General features: G+C 37.4%; 1 protein-coding gene across 1 annotated transcript in view; it reads right to left on the bottom strand.

Moving 5' to 3' along the window:
- The window catches only part of LOC149839615 (alpha-taxilin-like protein), a 152695-nt gene that overhangs the window by 4237 nt on the left and 128480 nt on the right, over positions 1-19978 (bottom strand). Inside the window, exons 10-11 of the mRNA XM_090002677.1 lie at positions 18306-18362; positions 18067-18162 (exon numbers count right to left, since the gene is read on the bottom strand). Of these exons, the coding sequence (XP_089858803.1) occupies positions 18067-18162; positions 18306-18362 (153 nt within the window). The remainder of the gene's footprint in view (positions 1-18066; positions 18163-18305; positions 18363-19978) is intronic.

The raw sequence follows: 19978 nt of genomic DNA, 5'->3' as shown, positions 1-19978 counted from the left end.
GATAGGTAATACAGTCTGTGATGGCACGATGGCGTGATGAGGTCAAGATAGAGCTCTTTCCCTGACGTTTCGCTCCTGAGGACATGTTGGTAAATTTTGTATAAAGTGTGTTTCAAAATTTCTCTTTTATTAAACCGTGAGTTAATAAAACTGTTTTAGTAAGCTTCTTCTTGGTTTCAACAAACGAATTCTCAATTATTGAAACTCCGTTTCTAAACCATTTGATTTCAATGGTTGTGCGGGATTTGACAAAAGAAAAGTTTACGCTGTAATGCGCTCAAGGTCCATTGACTTGTGGTTTTAAAAATATCATTTTCCACTGAAGTATTATTTAAACTCTGATTATTGTATGATTTCAAAGCTTTATGAACTATTCTAAAAAGTTACAAGTCCTGGTTTTTTGGGGCGTTACATTGAAAAATAGTTATTAGTAGCTTATTTCACATAAATATTGATTAGGATCATTAACGATAAAATCAATTGCCAAACACATCTTATTTGTGAACCTCAGTTGCCAAAACTTAATCCACACGCCTAAATAAGAAAGAGTACAATAACAATATTACAATACATGGCTCTGGAAAGCTCTGCAACCTACATCGCCTCTATAATTTGGTTTCCATTGACAATAAACAAAATGCCTCCATCTTCTTACCTTTAACACTTAAACAGAGGTCTGATAAATCTTTAAGAGGTTGGACCCATATGCCAGCCACTTGATCAGAACATCAAGCTGTTGGCAAAAGGGGTGATTTCAAGTCTCACATGCTAAAGGCTGACGCTTTTTTTATGTGACAATTAGTTGATGAAAGGTGTTACATAGCAGCAGTATTAATTCTTTGGGGAACCTGGTTGTTGGACTGGATGATGTGTTGATCAACACTTACTGTGGGACGGATTCCTTTGTTACCGAAAGATGGACCACTGTAAGAACAACTGTGGGGGCTTGTTTTGTAAAGTTCATAAAGTTTTATGGAAAGACCTCATCAAGTATGACAAGAAAAAATATGATCAGTTTAGGAGATGGTTGGGAGCAATGAAAGTGATCTCAAAGATCACTGCTGCATCCATGAACATATCAAATTTAATTGTAGGATCTAGCATCTTTGCAATGATCAAAATGAATACACAGAAACCAACCAAATATTCAACACTCCACCTTGCACGTATCAAATTTAATTGTAGGATCTAGCAGCTTTGCAATGATCAAAATGAATACACAGAAACCTGTTAAAATGTAACTTTTCATATATATATATATATATATATATATATAGAGAGAGAGAGAGAGAGAGAGAGAGAGAGAGAGAGAGATGTACATATATACTATGTATATATGTACATATATATCTCTATACATATACAAATATATATATTGACATATCATAGTAAAACCCGATAAGGGTATTTTTGTCTTTTTTCCTTTTACACATATTTCAATTGAAATATGGTTGTATTTTTTACATTTTATTTTTCTTCTTTTTATTTCTTATTTTTTCTCTTTTTATTACAAAATATAAGGACCATTGGGGGCCCCACCTTTCTAGTCGTTGGGGCCCCAATGGTCATTAATATGACCGTTGGGGCTCCCAACGACTAGAAGAGAGCCCCAATGGCCCCTCTCTCTCATTTGTTCTCCCTCTATATATTTGAGGGCTCTCCCTCTTGTAGAATAAGGGTTTTTACCCCCTTTCACATAATGAAGATATATATTTTGTAGCCTTTGTGGCTTTGCCCCTTCGTGGGTTTATGTGTTGGCACATTTCGTGCTTTTGTTTACCCATTAGTGGGTGTGTGTATTCGCACTTCATGTGCACGTTTATTGGTTCATTATTGAACCTAATGTATTCAAAGTCGTTTCCTTACATGGTATCAGAGCTCCGTTGGGATCGAGTTGTTCTTTGTTGCATCGGGAAGCATGCTATTCAAGAAATTTTAAAGAAAAATGGTGAAGTTTTCATTTCTCACTCTTTTCTTTCTTAAAGTTATTCGGTATGCATTCCGTTCCTTTAAGTGTCGTGCATTATGAAGAATTAGATATGTTTTGCATATGTGTTCTCTTTGTCATTATGAGTTTGGATTATTAACATTCCATTGAACTATTTTCGTATATTATACATTTTTGTATGTCTTTCTTTGAAATTTTTTAAAACCGGTGAACTTGTTTTTTCGAAAAATTAAATATATGATTGCTCAAAACATGCTTTAATGGGTTAGTAAAAATTTATGACCATTGAAGTTTTGAACTTATATTTTATACCTATTTTTGTTTATAAGAATACCTTTAACATGAAAGGTAAGTCTTTAAGAAAGTTATGTTAAAATGTTTATGAGATATGTAGTGTAAAACTATTGATCACATACTCTTCTACACTCTCGTCATAGTTGATTGGTTCGTATTGAAGGTATGTGTTTATCCACTAAAAGGTCCTATATGAGGCTTCTCATAATATCGTCTATTTGAAAAATGATTGACATATATTATCTATGAAAAATTCCTAATTAAGTTTTGATTTCCCTACCTAATGTGTCATTTTCATATGAGCAATATTTGACTAAGAAGGCATCTTATAATACCGGTTGAATTAAGTTTTTAAAATGATCTTATGAAATATGGTTATTCTCTTTGCATTTTTTTACTCTTAAAAGGTTCCTCAATTTAATTTCAAGAGTGTGTTTCATTATAAAATTTATGATCTTCATTAATGTTTGATGCATACTTATTGCATTAAGAGTCGGTTATAACCAATTAAGTCATGTGTTTTTTATAAAAATATGAATTTCTCCTCATCAATAAATGTTTGATTTATGCCATAGTGCAATCTTATTATTTTTCTTTGTTGGGATTTCTCCCACTTTAATGAAGTTTTTCTTCTTTTCGTGTGTACCCTCCTTTGGGGATTATGTGTTTGAACTCTCTTTGAGAGGCCTTTCGGTCCTTGTAATCTTCTTGTGAGTATATACTCTTTGTGAAGATTTCATGGTTGTTGTGAGAAGATTGGTTGTGAACATCATTTTTAAAGTTACAATAGTGGTTTTCATGAGATTTTCAAACTTCATAATCTTAACATCTTTATGAATGCTTATGTTGTCGTAAATTTGTTATTTGCTCATATTAAGACTATTGTCATTCGACATCTTGTATTGCATAAAAATGCATCTATTATCATTTGATGTGCATATAATTGCACTTTATATCTATCATAGTTAAAGGCTTGATTTGATTCTTGGATTATTCCAAATCGGTTCTTGCACGTGACGTTGCTTAATATTTTATATTGTGTTTGTGGCATAAATAAGCCTTTTTATATAAATGACTTTGTTTTAAAGATTTGATCATGATTAAGCATAATTCGTTTTTATGCAAAATTATTGTTATAAGACATATTGTTGTGATTGATTATGTTGGATCTTTATTTGAAAAATGTTTCCTTAAAGTGTTTTTTGCCTTTTTATGACATTTATATTTATTCATCACAGGTTGTTTGATGCATCATTTGTTTGGCCTTATTATTGTTTTTTTTAGCGATGTTTGTTGAGGTGAGTTATGGGCACCTCGTGTTATGTCATTTTAGGTTGCCAACTTGTTGTTTAACCCTAAAATGACTTGTTATGTGATCTCTAATTATGAGTGTGTCACTCATTTATTTTTGGCAATTTTTTTTATGGATGCTCTTAATTATGTGAACCTGTGATGAATATATGATGGTTGAAACCTTAAATGTTTTAAGGTATATTAAAATCAATGTTTTATTTGTTATATGTTTGTCATTACAAGTCTTATTGCCTCAAAAGTCTTTTCCTTTTAAAACTCTTATCTAAGTGTCATCATATGTAGACAAGATTTTTATTACACCTTTGTTGGCTTTGTTCGCTTGGTCTAATAGCTGAACACACTTGTCTTGAGTGTTATTATATGTAGACAAGGCACGTTGATTCACACCATGGTATGTGATTTTAGTCCATGTTGGCATTTGTGTCCTTGTTGTAGTCGCTGAGATGTATGCCCATAGTTGACTTCTTTCACTCATTTCAAGTGCCATTTTATGTAGACAAGAGATGTATTGTGTTTTAGCCCATGGTTTGCTTGATACTCTTGTTTTAGTAGCTGAACATACTTGATTTTGAGTGTCTTTTTACGAAGACAAGATATGTTTTTGGTCCATATTGGCGTGTGTTATCTTGTTCTTGTCGTTGATACACTCATTTCAAGTATTATTACATGTAGACAAGAGGTGTTTTTACACACCTTTGTGTGTCTTTTGGCCTTTAATGACATTATGATTATGTTCTTGTTCTAGTAGCTTACACACTTGATTTGTGGGTTTTGGAGGACTAATAAAGTAGTTGCTTGTAGTGGATGAACTATTGTTGAAATTTATGAAATTTCATTCATATTTTGTCTTTTAAAGATACAAGTGAATCATATCATTAATATGCATATTTTAAAATCAAATTGATTTTTTGACATTTAATCTATATATTAAGTGCTTATGGTTTTGACCACCTTTGTATTTGATATGCAAAATGAGTTTTTGTAATTGCAATCATTTGAGTGAGATGTTCCTAAATGTGTAAGGTTCTTTACTCAAATAACACTCATTATTTTGCCTCTTAAGTAAACTTAAAACCTTTTGAACTCTTGTGTTTTATACACTCCTTTTATGCACTTGAGCATTTCCTTCTTGAAATCGCTTTCAAAATAATTGCCAAAATCAATAACACTCGTCTTTCTATCTTGTAAGCTCAAGTAATATTACTTGACTAAAGTATGATTAAAGCATGTTCATTAATGACTCTTTTAAGTGTTGATTCATTTCATGATATTATATGCATATACTCATTATGGCCTTTAGGCCCTCGTTCAATAAATTATGTGCAACTTATGCCTCTTTCGTAGGCTTCTTGTGGTGTCCCTTAGTGGACCATTGTGTTATTCCTCATTTTGAGGTTATGTTTGTCCAATGTTGGACCCAGTGTTGTGAAAAGCGTTGAGGCGTAGCGAGGCGCTCTACCAAAATCTGAGGCGAGGCGTAAAGCGTAAGCCTTATTTTTTTTTTAAATTTTTTAAAAAAACTATAAAAAATATTTAAAATTATAAATAAATAAAAATTGCTTTATTGATAAAGCAACAACCAACAAAAAGAAAATCGGCTATTGCAAAAATTCAGTATACAGATCTGTTTTGGAAAATAGCATAAACAGGACCTCTATTCTAAATTTTTCCTAGTCACATAGGAAATAATAATACTAAGGACTAAAATTGAAAGAACAAATTTTTTTATGACGGAGAAGCCCTCATCGAGAACCGAGTCACTAGCGGGCCTGCCTCCCTACAAGGTAAAACTCTGGGTTGGGGACACGACCACCCAGCCTTACGTGCCACAACATGTGTAAAAGCAACGGTAGCCCCATGAGACATCGGGGTTCGATCCTGGGTAGCTTGACATAGGACCCCAACATGGGATACCACCTTGGTGAGGTTTGAGAAACTAGTCCCTAAGTGAGGTTTCTTTCGGTGATGTACCGTCGGACAATGGCACTCAAATTGCTTCTGGCAATTCGGTCTCTGATAGAGAGGCCCTCGATCGCCCCCCCTCAAGTTCCCATTGAAGGGTTTTGAGAAGAGGGGAAATTGTTTTAAATCTTAGGGCATTACATTATAGAATTTTGCAAATCACATAACAAAATCATGATATTTTTAAAACACATGATACTTGTGTTATAGTTGGATAAATTCCCCTAGTAAAAAAAGACTATAATCAATTTGGGTATTATGTTATCATTCACAATGCAACACCCCATTTTATCCTGCAATTTCTTATAATAGGCTCATCAGAAGACAACCCAAAAAGGGCGAGAGAGATCGAGAAGCATCGATATCTTAGGTATTGATTAGAAGGCAGTGTTTTACGAGAGAGAGAGAGAGAGAGAGAGAGAGAGAGAGAGAGAGAGAGAGAGAGAGAGAGAGAGAGAGAGAGATGGATGCTTCTGCCTCTTCTTTTTCATATGTTTAGAACGAGGGATCACCGGATATGAGGGGTTTACTGGCATTGGATCACGAGTTTATCCAGCAGGGGAAGCCCTCTCATGCTCTCCAAGCAGTACGTAGTGCACCCACCTCGGGAACCTTGCTCTATCTCCATGATTCCTATATTTTGCTTCTGGTTTTCGTCTTCTTCTGGATTGCAAGATTGGGTAGAAACGATGGTTTTTTTGGGTTCCTTACATATCACCCTCTCACCGCAAAAGAGATTTGTATACGCCTCACCTTGAGGCGTGCCTCGCCCCAAGGCGTGCGCCTCAAGGCATATGGGGTGCACGCCTTGGGGCATTTGCGCTTTATGCTTGCGCCTCATGGCACAATGGCCCTCGCCTTGAGGCGAGGCATGCTTTTTGCGCCTTGAGGCACACTTTTAATAACACTGGTTGGACCTTATGAATGCATTATGCATTCTTGTAATTCGTTTCCGCTCACTCTTTAATATGGTATATGATTATGAAAATTGGTTTTCTAAAATCATTTTGCATACATAAGTAATTATCTTGTTCTGTCAAATCCTGTGCTTCAAATAAAATAATTGTGTTTTTGCTATGCATAGAATGTCTTTTTTCACCATTACTTTTGGATGAATCATATGATATGGTTTTTGGTTAATTCATCCTGTTTGGAATATTTCACTTGATTAAAGTGCAAAAATATCTTTTACTTGGACCGTTTTTTGGTTTGTTCCACAGGATCTTGAAGATAAGATGAAAAGAAGTACCTTGGATAGATCATAGAAGATGCTCTCCATTAAAGTCAATTAGAGGAAAATATTTGCAAATCTCCATGGCATCCTTACTGAAGATTCTTGAAGCCTTGAAGATTTTTCCTCGTGTATTCTTCAATCTTTTCGTTTCCCCACGCAAAGATTGAGGGGGGTGTTAAAATGTAACTTTTCATATATATATATATTGACATATCATTGTAAAACCCGATAAGGGTATTTTTGTCTTTTTTCCTTTTACACATATTTCAATTGAAATATGATTGTATTTTTTACATTTTATTTTTCTTCTTTTTATTTCTTTCTTTTTCTCTTTTTATTGCAAAATATAAGGACCATTGGGGGGCCCACCCTTCTAGTCGTTGGGGCCCCAACGGTCATTAATATGACCGTTGGGGCTCCCAACGACTAGAAGGGAGCCCCAATGGCCCCTCTCTCTCATTTGTTCTCCCTCTATATATTTGAGGGCTCTACCTCTTGTAGAATAAGGGTTTTTACCCCCTTCCACAGAATGAAGATGTATATTTTGTAGCCTTTGTAGCTTTGCCCCTTCGTGGGTTTATGTGTTGGCACATTTCGTGCTTTTGTTTACCCATTAGTGGGTGTGTGTATTCACACTTCATGTGCATGTTTATTGGTTCATTATTGAACCTAATGTATTCCAGTATTCCAAGTCGTTTCCTTACAAAACCAACCAAATATTCAACACTCCACCTTGCATGTAATCTGTCACATATTAGTGCAGAAAGAGAATCAATACAACAGCCCCTTACAAAGAGACCTAGCCTTCTCTCTCTCCATGTATTGCCATGGTATATGAACACCTTTTGTTAGGTTTATGTGCCTTTCATTCCTTGATTTGTTAATGAGTTTTCATGAAATAAATATATTTAATTAAGTTCGTTCTCATGAAATTATTTTATCTGCAACATGAAACATTGACCTAATTATAATATGCAGATAAAATTCTATGCTACCATAATATGTAGGATGGATTGATTAAATTATCAGTCCATGATAACTTATGGCCAAGACTATTTCCCAGTACAGAATTAATTAATGAAACTCAAACTTTGTGGTCAATGTATTACGTTTGTGACTGGTTTCACAATTAGAATTCAGGTGAACCCTAGTTAAGTTGGGGTAATGCACTACATCCTATTTTAGCAGTAAAAATTGGTGGATGTGAGGTATCCATTAATAGAACTTGCAGGTAGCTAATTTATTGGAAATTCACCATAGAACCTGAAATAAGCTGTGTCGCATCATGCACAAGCATGTGCTGATACTCACCTCCAAGTTGCAGTTAACAAGTTTTTCAGTTCCTAAATTATGCTTAAAAAACACTCAAAGTCTTCAACACAACTGGTAGGCCAGGTGTGACCTTTGATCCATAGCTAATTGTAGCTATTTGATATGACATTGGCAAGTTACGACCTGTACCAATTCATGGATACAACTAAAATGAGAGCTATAGGTCTAACTGACATATCCACGATGCCACTTGTTTATAATCTTTTATAATGACCTTAATGTTAAGTTGTACATGTATATATATTCTATTTATAATGATGTAATAGGTAATACCCTCTAGGGGTATTTTCATCATTTCACAAGTATTGTAATAGGAAGTGCCCATTAGGGGCACATTAGTAGTTTTACTTTATTATTTTCTTTTTATCCTTTTCTGTTTTTATAGGGACTATTTGGTCAAATACCAAATAGAGTTGTTGGATTCTTTTTTTATTAGTCAACATAGAGTTGACTAGTCAATAGAGCTGTTAGAACAGTCCAACAACTCTATTGAGACTGCCTCTTGTGTATAAATAGGGGCTTTGTCCTCCATTCTCTAATGCTTCTTTTAAGCATTCATGCTCAATAAAATATATATATTTTTTATTCTTGTGTTTTTTTTTAATTCCTTAATGTCTCGTATACACTTAGTGCTTGTGTAGTGCCTTAGTGCTCTTGTATTGTCCCTTAGTTGGACTTGTATATGTACATGTGCACTTTGTGTTTATGATCATGTAAACCCATAGAGGCCTTTGTTTGTATTTTTGCATATTTCATTACATGGTATCCGAGCCAAGAAATCCTTCTTGGTATTTTGCTTTTTTTGGGTCTTGAGATTCTTTAGCTCAAGTTTGTGCTTTGTGAAGGTTCGTGATCGTTATGCGGTTTGGATTCAAGGGAAACCTTGACACCGTATGTATCTTAAATCTTTAATGTTACTTGAGTTATCTATCTCATATATTACGGTTTCGTAGAGGAGCCCCCGACGTCGGAGCTCCCTCTGCTCGCCGGAGACCCCCTCCGTTGTTGCCGCCGTCGACTGCCTTCGTTCCCTCCGTCGACGCCGGCAACCCCCAGGTACGCCTCTTTTTCTCCTTTCTCTTCTTCTCCTTTTTCTTTTTGTCTCCTCTCCTCTTCAAGGGTCGGTGGACCAAAGCCACCAATTATGGTGGCTCTGGGTCTGCCAGGGAGGGAGGTGCTGCGCACCTCCCCTCATTTTTTCCCCCTCTTCTTTTCGGCAGGCGGCAGTGCTGCCGCCTGCATCGCCTCTTCTCTTGGGCGTAGGGCTTCAGGGGAGGGGTTGCTCGTGCCTTGGACGACAAGGTGGCAAGCCCCCCCCCCCCCCCCCCCCTACCTACCTCTTGTTGAGGTAAGTCGGCAGGGGTCGAGCCCCTGCCACTTAGCCGATAGGTTGGTAGGGGTAAAATCCCTGCCGCCTATGAGAAGGGTTGGCAGGGGGTTTTGGGGCCCTTGCCTGCCCTTTTGTTTTCACAGGGAGGGTCGAGACCCCTCCCTGTCCCTTCTTTTTCACAGGGAGGGTCGAGCCCTCCTTGTCTCCTTTTTGTTGCGCAGGGAAGAGTTCAACCCTCCCTGCCTCTGTTTGTTGCGGGAAAGGGCTCGAGCCCTCCCTGCCTACGTGCTATGCAGGGGAGGGTTCAACCCCACTCTGCTTTCGTAATATGTAGGAGGAGGGGTCGAGCCCCCTCCTCAGTCCCTTGATGTTAGGGGAGGGGTCGAGCTCCTCCCTGCTTGTCTTTTATACAGAGGGAGGGGTCGAGCCCCTCCCTGCTTGTTTATTGCGCAGGGAAGGGGTCAACCCCCTCCCTGCTTCCGTGTTTCGCTGGGAAGGGGCCAAGACCCCCCTTCCTCCCTCTATTGTTCAGGGGAGGGGCTGCGACCCTCCCTGCACCCTCGTTGTTCAGGGGAGGGGTCGATCCCCATCCCTGCACCCTTTTCTCTCTTTAGACAGGGGCATCACTCCTGCTTCTGCTGTTTTTCAACAGGCAGCGGTAAGGCCCCCTGCCTCCCTCTTCTCTAGCGTCAGACAGGGGCTTCGCCCCCTACCTGGTTGCGTAATGATTAGGCAGGGGCCAAGCCTTTGCTTCTTTGCATGTTTGACAGGCAGAGGCGAAGTACCCTGCCTCCCCTTCGTTATTGACAGGCAGGGGCTTTGCCTCTGCCTCTCTTCTACTTTGTCAGGCAGAGGCGCAACCCTGCCTGCCCTTGCTTTTTGAGGGCAGGGGTGCAACCCCTTACCTCATTTTTTTTGCTGTCAGCAGGTCAGCAGGAGCTCGCAGCCCCTACCTCTTGCGCTTATAGTAGCAAGGGCACGGGGCCCCTGCCTTTGCATCCCTTACGTCAGGACGACGACAATGCCCCTGACCTTCTATTTTTGGTGTTAGCTTGCTAAGATCGTCACTTTTGCAGCTCGTACGACGGATCCCGCTCGCGCTCCGCGACCTGAGTCGTCCATCGCTTACACTTGCAGATGCCAGCAAGCTTGCAACTCCCAAAGGTAGGGGAAGATTGCACGAAAGACTCGGACAATTGAATTAAGTTCAATTAACTAAAAAGAGACCATTAAATATATATATATATATATATATATATATACGAGTACGCATTTAACTCAAGGATGCGGTTTTGCGATCCTTGTCCTTTACCTTCTGTTAGTCTTTATTTTGTCATCGCGCATCGCGCATCGCGCAAAGGTTTTGCGTTGCACTCCTGCTTACAGTCTTTACTTTGCCGTCGCGCATCGCGCAAAGGTTTTGCGTTGCATTTCTGCTTACAGTCTTTACTTTGCCGTCGTGCATCACACAAAGGTTTTGCGTTGCACTCCTACTTATAGTCTTTACTTTGCCATCGCGCATCACACAAAGGTTTTGCGTTGCACTCCTGCTTACACTCTTTACTTTGCCATCGCGCATCGTGCAAAGGTTTTGCGTTGCACTCCTGCTCACAGTCTTTACTTTGTCGTCGCGCTTTGCGCCCAGGCTCTTGCTTGTGCATGTGTTGTTACTGCCTTGCTATTGTAGATGACGCTCAGGTTCTCGCTCATTGCATACATGTTTGAGGCATCCTCGTGGGGAATGCAAGAGGCATCTACCACTCTCCCTCTTGCGACAAGAGTTGAGTCGGGAGCTAGTGATACATCATCGTCTAAGGAGAGGGATACCTCGCAAGGATCCTGGCTCTTCATGTACGCAATCCTGCAGAGTCGACTTGAGATTTTAAGGATCTGTGCAAAAGCATCAAAGGCTGCCCCAAATCGAAGCATTTGGAAGGATGTGATTGGTGGGTTTTGTTCGTCTATTGGGCATATCTCGGGTGATCCCAAATTGGGGGTTTGAGCGAACTTCTTAGCGAGGGTTCTGTTGAGAAACCCGTATCCCGTCTATCAAGGTCGGTATCGAGTCATGCGAGGCATGTAGATACCCCGATAGCGGATGAGATTCGAGATAATCACATGCCAAATGTTGGTACAAGCTGTTGGCTGTTTCAAAAGACAAAGAATGTCAAAGTATAGTTTGAGAAACATTACATCTTTGTGAAACACTCCTGTTGAGGCTCCTATTGAGGAGTTTTACCCCCTTCATCCTAGAGTACTTGTAGTCGTGCACTACATGCTAGTACTGCGATGATTGGATGAGATGGTTGTGCGACCTCGAATAGTGCTAAATGCACAATGCTGTAATCACATAAAATGACCTCACATTCGCCTTCACAGGCAAGATGCTCGAGTGGGTAAAAGACCACAACATAGAATGGGACGTTAGTTAAGCAACCCCTAACATACCTATTCGCTTCTTGTTGTCTTTCAAGGGAGATGACAGAGCGGTACAAAACTTCAATGGACAAGTTATTAACAACCACCCTACGGGCAGATGATCCGGCCTCCCCAGTCATTGGAGTTAAGGGAAAGGGGCTACAATAGTTAGCTCAACACTTCTGCAGAAGTTGGATGCATCCGTAGCACTGCTTATCAGCCTCTGGGGAATCCTCTCTCGGCTAAAGCCGTCCCTTTTGGAGCGGACTCAACTAGTTATTCGAGTTATTGAAAATACATAGAATAACAGACGCCCAAACTAGTTTCAGTTGTTTCTACGTTTTGCCTGCGCAGGCCAGTAATATCGAAACATAAAGTTTGTTCACACTGGTTAATTACTTGCTTTACCCTTTGATCGAACTGCTTGGTGCTTATTGCAACGTAGCACTTGTTGGCTTGCGTCTCTTATGATTGATGTGATTGCATACAGCTCGTGATCTACGAACTGGTGGCAACTAGGATTGATGTGGCCACTTGTCTTATAAGCTACTTATATATGGTGATATAACTTCTGTTGTATGATTGCTTGTCATGTATAGCTTATGAATGGCTTGCGATGCAATGGTTTATGCCTTACGATTAATTTAATTACTTGTTGATGAACTAAGTCATTTGATGGTAATTGTACGTATCGCGAGCATTGTTATGAATGTTTGTCTTATTCAGTTGTTTTGTTTGGATGTCTGATAAAGTTAGTAAATCTTCGCCTATAGAATCAGCTGGATTGCCATATCTGCGTGTTCTCATGTGTCGTTTACGCATGCTTTGAGGTCCTATTTGAGGATTGCAATGTTCCTTGTGGCAATAACACAATGCGTAGTATTATATGTTTCTGTGTGATGTGATTGATATACCACGTGATAAGAAATGTTGGAAGTATGCGATAATATGTTCATGGAACCTTATTGGAGGAATGTGTGATCTTGTGTTTTGTTTTACCATGTGAAGTGATACGATGCATATTGCTGATTTACATGCTTGTGCCCATATTGTTGTTACTGACCCCAAGAGCGGTCGATGGTTCAGAGCAGTCGATTATATTGATGCATGTATCACTGAGTAGGGTGTCTATTGAGGACCGAACCTTCAAAGGATTATCTGCGAGGGCGTGTATGATCAAGACCAAGTAACCGGCTAGAGTGGTAGATTCTCTATGAGGATGTACACTGTCCACGAACGGGTAGCCGCAAAGACGGTGAACTCCTGTGAGGAAGTGTATGGTCTAAGACCAGGTATACCATCTAGGGCGGAATTCCTTGTGAGGTTATACATTTCCAAGACCTGGTAATCCGGCTAGAACGGTAGAATCTTTGTGAGGATGTACGCTATCCACGAATGGGTAGCCACAAAGACGATGAACTCCTGTGAGGAAGTGTATGGTCTAAGACCAGGTATACCCTCTAGGGCGGTAATTCCTTGTCAGGTCGTATATCTCCCGGATCGAGCGATCCGACGTAGATCTTGTGTTTTTGCTTACCATAAAAAGTTATGATGAGCTGTGATGATCTTCTGAGATTGTTTAAGAAAGCCAATTATAAATCTATAGTTTTGGCTTTCTGTTTTAGCATAATTACATGTTGATCCCTAATGTGAGAATCAGATCTTTAGCGATTTTAAATGATGATTATGTTTTGGACCTTCTACGGAAGGGTGGACTTTTCTCAGAAAGTAGGACACCTTAGGTGAGTCATAACCGGTGACAGTTGGCCGCGTAAGGCCTTGAGAGATGGGAATAGTTTAAGGTTGTTCAGGACAAAGTTTATTAGAAATAGTGAGAGCGACAAACGATGACCTGATAATGATTAGGTGCAGAGACCCCGTTCTAGGAACGAGAACAAGCTTATTGCGTGGTAGTTCATAGCTTGCGATCAAATGAATCGTCTTACTACGTTTTGACAGTTGCGTTGCTTACTTGCTTTGAACTGCTTACCTTGTTGCACTACTTACCCGTTTGCACTGCTTACTCGCTTGCACTACTTACCCATTTGCACTGCTTATCTGCTTTAAACTACTTAGCATACTGAATTAAATGTACTTAATTCAGTTTCTTGTAGTCTCTCTTGTGCACCTACTAGTTTTTCGCGAAACTAACCCATTTTATGTGTACAGGTGATGATTAGGTACACAACGGGCGATGGCGCGATTGCAAGATGGCTTCAAGACTTCTTCCTGCTCTTAGCTCGCGTCCTGGACGTTATAGGTTTGTAACGGATTTTCTTTGGGATATTCGAAATTTTGTGAGTTTTGGTTCTTTTAGCTAACGTGCCCAAAGTTGTCAGCTTGCCTTCTGATTTAACAAAAGAAAAATCTTACGCTGATTTCATAAACAAACTCTGAAGGAAAGAGATTTTTTCTACTCTCTTGCCTGTTTTCTGAAGGGTTTGCAAGTTTGAAATTTTGGGGCATTACATATATTGTCACTGGTCTTGGGTTTGATTGATGGTTGATTGATCTTTGAACTCATTATTGTTGGTATTCCAAGTTAGCCGCTGAGGTGAGTTATGTTTGCACCTAATGTCATCTTATCAATCTAAATTCCCAAGGGTTATGAGTGATATGTCACTAGTCTTGGGTTTGATTGATATTGGCCTCCAAATCCATGTTGCTTTGGATGAACCAAAGATGTTTGTTGGTGTGAGTTGTGCGCACCTCATTTTTTGTCAGTTTAGATTGTTGGTTTATAATTTGGCTCCAAGTGACAGTTGTTTGATCTCTGGTTTTATGAGTGTGTTTATTTGGCTATTATTATTATGTTGGATGCTTATAATTATGTTTATCTGTGATGGCTAACTATTTTTGAAACCACGGTGTTTCGAACAACTGTTAAAATTGATATCCTTATTCTTTTTAAGGACAGTAGTTTTTTTCATTACAAGCAGTTTTACCTTGTATGTTTTCTCCTATTATGCCTCTTATTTAAGTGTTATTTTATGTAGACAAAAGATGTTTTTCAATATGGTGAGTTATGTGCATCCATTGGCTATTCACACTTTTTGTATTTTTTTAGCCTATAAGTGACATTATAATTGTACTCATGTTGTAATAGTTGATACACTTGAATTTTGAGTGTCATTTTATGCAGACGAGAAATGTTTTTCAATTTGGTGAGTTATGTGCATATATTGGTTATTCACACTTTTTGTGTATTTGTTTAGCCCATAAGTGGCATTGTGATTGTGCTCTTATTCTAGTAGTTGATACACTTGAATTTGGAGGTTTGGAGGTCTAGTGAGGTGATTGCTTGCGGTGGTCGAACTATTGTTGAGATTTATAAACATCATTCATTTTGTTACGTGAGATTTTTAAAAAATCTCTCCATGAAATTTCTAAATGTTTTTTCTACATGTTTTTCCTTGTATGGAAAAATGTTTATTGATAAAATTTTGTGTATCTTGTGTGCATTTCATATATATATATATATACATATATATATATATATATATATATATATATATATATATATTATAAGATTGTTATTTGGTTCTTTGTGCTTAAACATATTCTAGGTTGTGTGAGTGAATCCTAATGGGTTGTGATTTATGAGATTGCTCTCATTCATTTCTATGTGCATTAAATATGTTGTAATTTCATATACATATGTTTCATATTCATCATATTATTATATACATAAATTTAATTAACTCCTCTTTTATTGAAGTTTTTTTTTTTGAATTGTTATACTTTTTATGCATGTTGTTGATGATTTGTTTTATTTGAAGTGATTTTCTAAAACTTTGGGATATTATTAATGCATGAATGTTTATCTCTTCTTGATAATTTATATGTTCTTTAGTAATTAAATTCGCATGTCATCAATATTTATGTTTTCTCGAAAAATAAGTTGATTTTGGGCTTATGATTGTCTAATGTTGATTTCATAAAAATTTATCTTTGAGGTATGTTCCTCTTATCTGACTTGAATGCTAATGTTTCTAAAAATCTTAAAATTATTGCTACTTTATTTAAAAATTCTACTTGTGTGTTATTCTTGTTTAAAACCTTATAACTACTTGGTTAGAATATTTTCTTTTGTGTAGTTGAAACCTTTGTTTTGTTATTTCTACAGGTTCTTAAAGATGTGATGGATTGAGAAAAGAATATCTTCAATCTTACTATGAAGATGGAGATAGTTGATGAAGGCATTTGGGGATGATCACCAATGAAGACATTTGAAAACTTGTATTTATAAAATTCTTTAATGCATCATAGAGATTGAAGACACTTGAAGACTAGGATCCTTCCCATTGATTCTTTTTTTGTATTTTCAAACTTTCGGTATATTACACCGTATGTTTGAGGGGGAGTGTTAAGTTGTATATATATATATATATATATATATATATAATGATGTAATAGGTTATACACTCTAGGGGTATTTTCATCATTTTACAAGTATTGTAATAGAAAGTGCTCATTAGGGGCACATTAGTACTTTTACTTTATTATTTTCTTTTTATTTTTTTTTTCTATTTTTATAGGGACTATTTGGTCAAATATCAAATAGAACTGTTGGAACATTCCAACAGCTCTATTGAGACTGCCGCTTGTGTATAAATAGGGGCTTTGTCCCCCTTCATTGTCTAATGCTTCTCTTAAGCATTCATGCTAAATAAAATGTATATTTTTTATATTCTTGTGTTCTTTTTAATTCCTTAATGTCTTGTATACACTTAGTGCTTGTGTAGTGCCTTAGTGCTCTTGTATTGCCCTTTACTTGGACTTGTGTATGTGCATGTGCACTTTGTGTTTATTATCATGTAAGCCCTCAAAGGCCTTTGTATTTCTGCATATTTCATTAAGTCTTCACACAAATTTATATTTTTGAAAGAAACTCTCATTCACATGGGTATAGAGTAATCAGATCTGAATTGGTCCAATTTCTTTAAAAAAACGCAGGCATGCACACACATAGTATCTCAAAAACAATTTTGTTCTCCTAAACATCCTAACACTTCAAAAAAACATAGTTGTAGGCGATTTTTTGCTTATTCTAAACTTGTTCACATGTTTATCATTGTTAATTTACTAAAACTGTGCTTTGAATTGAATCAATTTAACCACTGATTTTTTTCGTCATCAAGTTTTAGTGTGATATGAGCCATTGAACTTGTGACTAAAAACACATCTAAGCATGAAAAGTACCTCATCTAAAGCATGTTTTCTACTCTGCAAATTATACAGAACTAGAATACACCTGGAACTTCAGATTAAGCAAACACCTGTGTTTATGCATTTTTCAAACATTTAGGACAGTTCAGGAGATAAAGTGTTACAACCTCTCTCTCTCTCTCTCTCTCTCTCTCTCTCCCTAGTTGGAACTCCGAGTGAGGAGGTCGTTTGATCAAATCTGACCCCATGGATGTGTTCAATATGGTCAAAATAGTAGGAATGGATCCTTGGATTCCAGGACTGAACATTCTCCCAAAGATTAGAGTGTCACTAATATTAGGATTTTAGCATTCTCATAGCATTAGAGAGTTCCCTACCCAACCTTAGACCTTGATCCATCCATTTAGATCCAAACCAGCCAACCTGATCCACTATTCTATCCCTATTTCTCAATTTTCTCCAATTTTCCATCTCATTTCTATTAAAAAATCCCAAGGAATAGCTTAGACACCTATCTCTGGTATCAATACACACACACACACACACTTATATATGATTGCATGACTCTAGAGGAAGGGTTAACAGATATTAGTTCAAAAACATGCAACCATTAACCATGCCAAATGCAAACAATTAAGCCATTTAACCGGATGGAAAGTTTGAGAAACAAATCTGATACAAGATGAACTATACACAATCATGCATTTGTTCAAATGTAAAACAATTCATTCTTCATCAACAAGTTTAGTGTAAGATCTGACTTTTCATATGTATGTACATATGTACATACACTGCAAAACATAAGTTACAAAAAGTTTACAAGAACAAAGCTTCATGGGAATTACAACATGAAAAAGTCATGCGGCTTTAAATCTAAATAACATGAATCCAGAAGAAGGGTTCATAGAATGAAAAGCAGCTGAAGTACACAGGAGACATGCAGCCATCATTGGTAAAACAAGCCCGAATAATTAAGTTACCAGGTGGAAAGTTTGAGAAACTAAAGATGATACAGAACAATACACAATCATGCATTTCTCAAACATAAACTAATTCATTTCTTACCTCATCAACAAGTTTTATGAGCGTAAAATCCGACTTTTCGCATTTGTTCTTCAAGAAAGTGTTTTCCTTCTTAAGTTCCTTGATTGATTTTGCCATCTTATATGTCCAATGCCCAGAGAAAAGAAACTCTTAGATAAACAATTGTACAGAGTATAATGTAACCATGACAATTGTCAATGAACATTGAGGGAACAACTTCACATTAACCATGAAATTGTTCATTAGAAAAAGAAATCTACCTTCTCCATCTCTTGCTTAAATGTTTCAAAGACATCATTGCTTTTAGACAGTGCTTCCTGCACAAAAGGGGTAAATTAGAGGATGCACCAATCTGAGGAGGATTATAATATACAGAAAACCACAAACAAGAAAATGCCAAATTTCTAAAATAAAAATTTAATTATTTTAAGCCTGATTTTTAGTTAATTTTAGAGAATTCGTAACATATGAACTCAATGTAAAGATTTAAGGAGACTTCAATAATGAACCAAAAGTCCACCAATCTTCAACTTGAGTAGATAACAAAAGTGTTATCTAAGGAACACACTTTCAACACCCACAAAGGGAACCACAAAGTGTTCTAAAAGAACACACTCACAAAGGGAATATACAAATGACAATATAAAAATAGATATTTTATTTAATGGAGAGATTGTTTAAAAGCATACATTACTAGGAAGGGAAGACCTCTCTATATAGACATAATAAAGGGGAGTTAGACGGAAGAAAACAAAAAGAAAAAGGAGAGCAAGCCCATTCCCAACGGCTAGATTTCTAGCTGTTGGGACGTTGGGGGCTGGGAAGGCTTAGTTAAACTTAGTTTGACTAAGTCCAAATCTATCCCAAAAAATAAATAAATATAAAATTAAATATGTACATATACATGTATATACATATTATTGTATATATATCAGTGTTGTGAAAAGCGTTGAGGCGTAGCGAGGCGCTCCACCAAAATCTGAGGCGAGGCGTAAAGTGTAAGCCTCAATTTTTTTTTTAAATTTAAAAAAAACTATAAAAAATATTTAAAATTATAAATAAATAAAAATTGCTTTATTGATAAAGCAACAACCAACAAGAAGAAAATCGGCTATTGCAAAAATTCAGTATACAGATCTGTTTTGGAAAATAGCATAAACAGGACCTCTATTCTAAATTTTTCCTAGTCACATAGGAAATAATAATATTAAGGACTAAAATTGAAAGAACAAATTTTTTTATGACGGAGAAGCCTCATCGAGAACCGAGTCACTAGCGGGCCTGCCTCCCTACAAGGTAAAACTCTGGGTTGGGGACACGACCACCCAGCCTTACGTGCCACAACATGTGTAAAAGCAACGGTAGCCCCATGTGACATCGGGGTTCGATCCTGGGTAGCTTGACATAGGACCCCAACATGGGATACCACCTTGGTGAGGTTTGAGAAACTAGTCCCTAAATGAAGTTTCTTTCGGTGATGTACCGTCGAACAATGGCACTCGAATTGCTTCTGGCAATTCGGTCTCTCATAGAGAGGCCCTTGATCGCCCCCCCTCAAGTTCCCATTGAAGGGTTTTGAGAAGAGGGGAAATTGTTTTAAATCTTAGGGCATTACATTATAGAATTTTGCAAATCACAACAAAATCATGATATTTTTAAAACACATGATACTTGTGTTATAGTTGGATAAATTCCCCTAGTAAAAAAAGACTATAATCAATTTGGGTATTATGTTATCATTCACAATGCAACACCCCATTTTATCCTGCAATTTCTTATAAATAGGCTCATCAGAAGACAACCCAAAAAGGGCGAGAGAGATCGAGAAGCATCAATATCTTAGGTATTGATTAGAAGGCAGTGTTTTACGAGAGAGAGAGAGAGAGAGAGAGAGAGAGAGAGAGAGAGAGAGAGAGAGAGAGAGAGAGATGCT

Source organism: Nuphar pumila, chromosome 4 (assembly GCF_984573655.1).
Source record: "Nuphar pumila chromosome 4, dmNupPumi1.hap1.1, whole genome shotgun sequence".
Classification (NCBI taxonomy): Eukaryota; Viridiplantae; Streptophyta; class Magnoliopsida; order Nymphaeales; family Nymphaeaceae; genus Nuphar; species Nuphar pumila.
The sequence above is the reverse complement of the archived record's forward strand: the minus strand, read 5'-3'. Positions and strand labels throughout refer to the sequence as shown.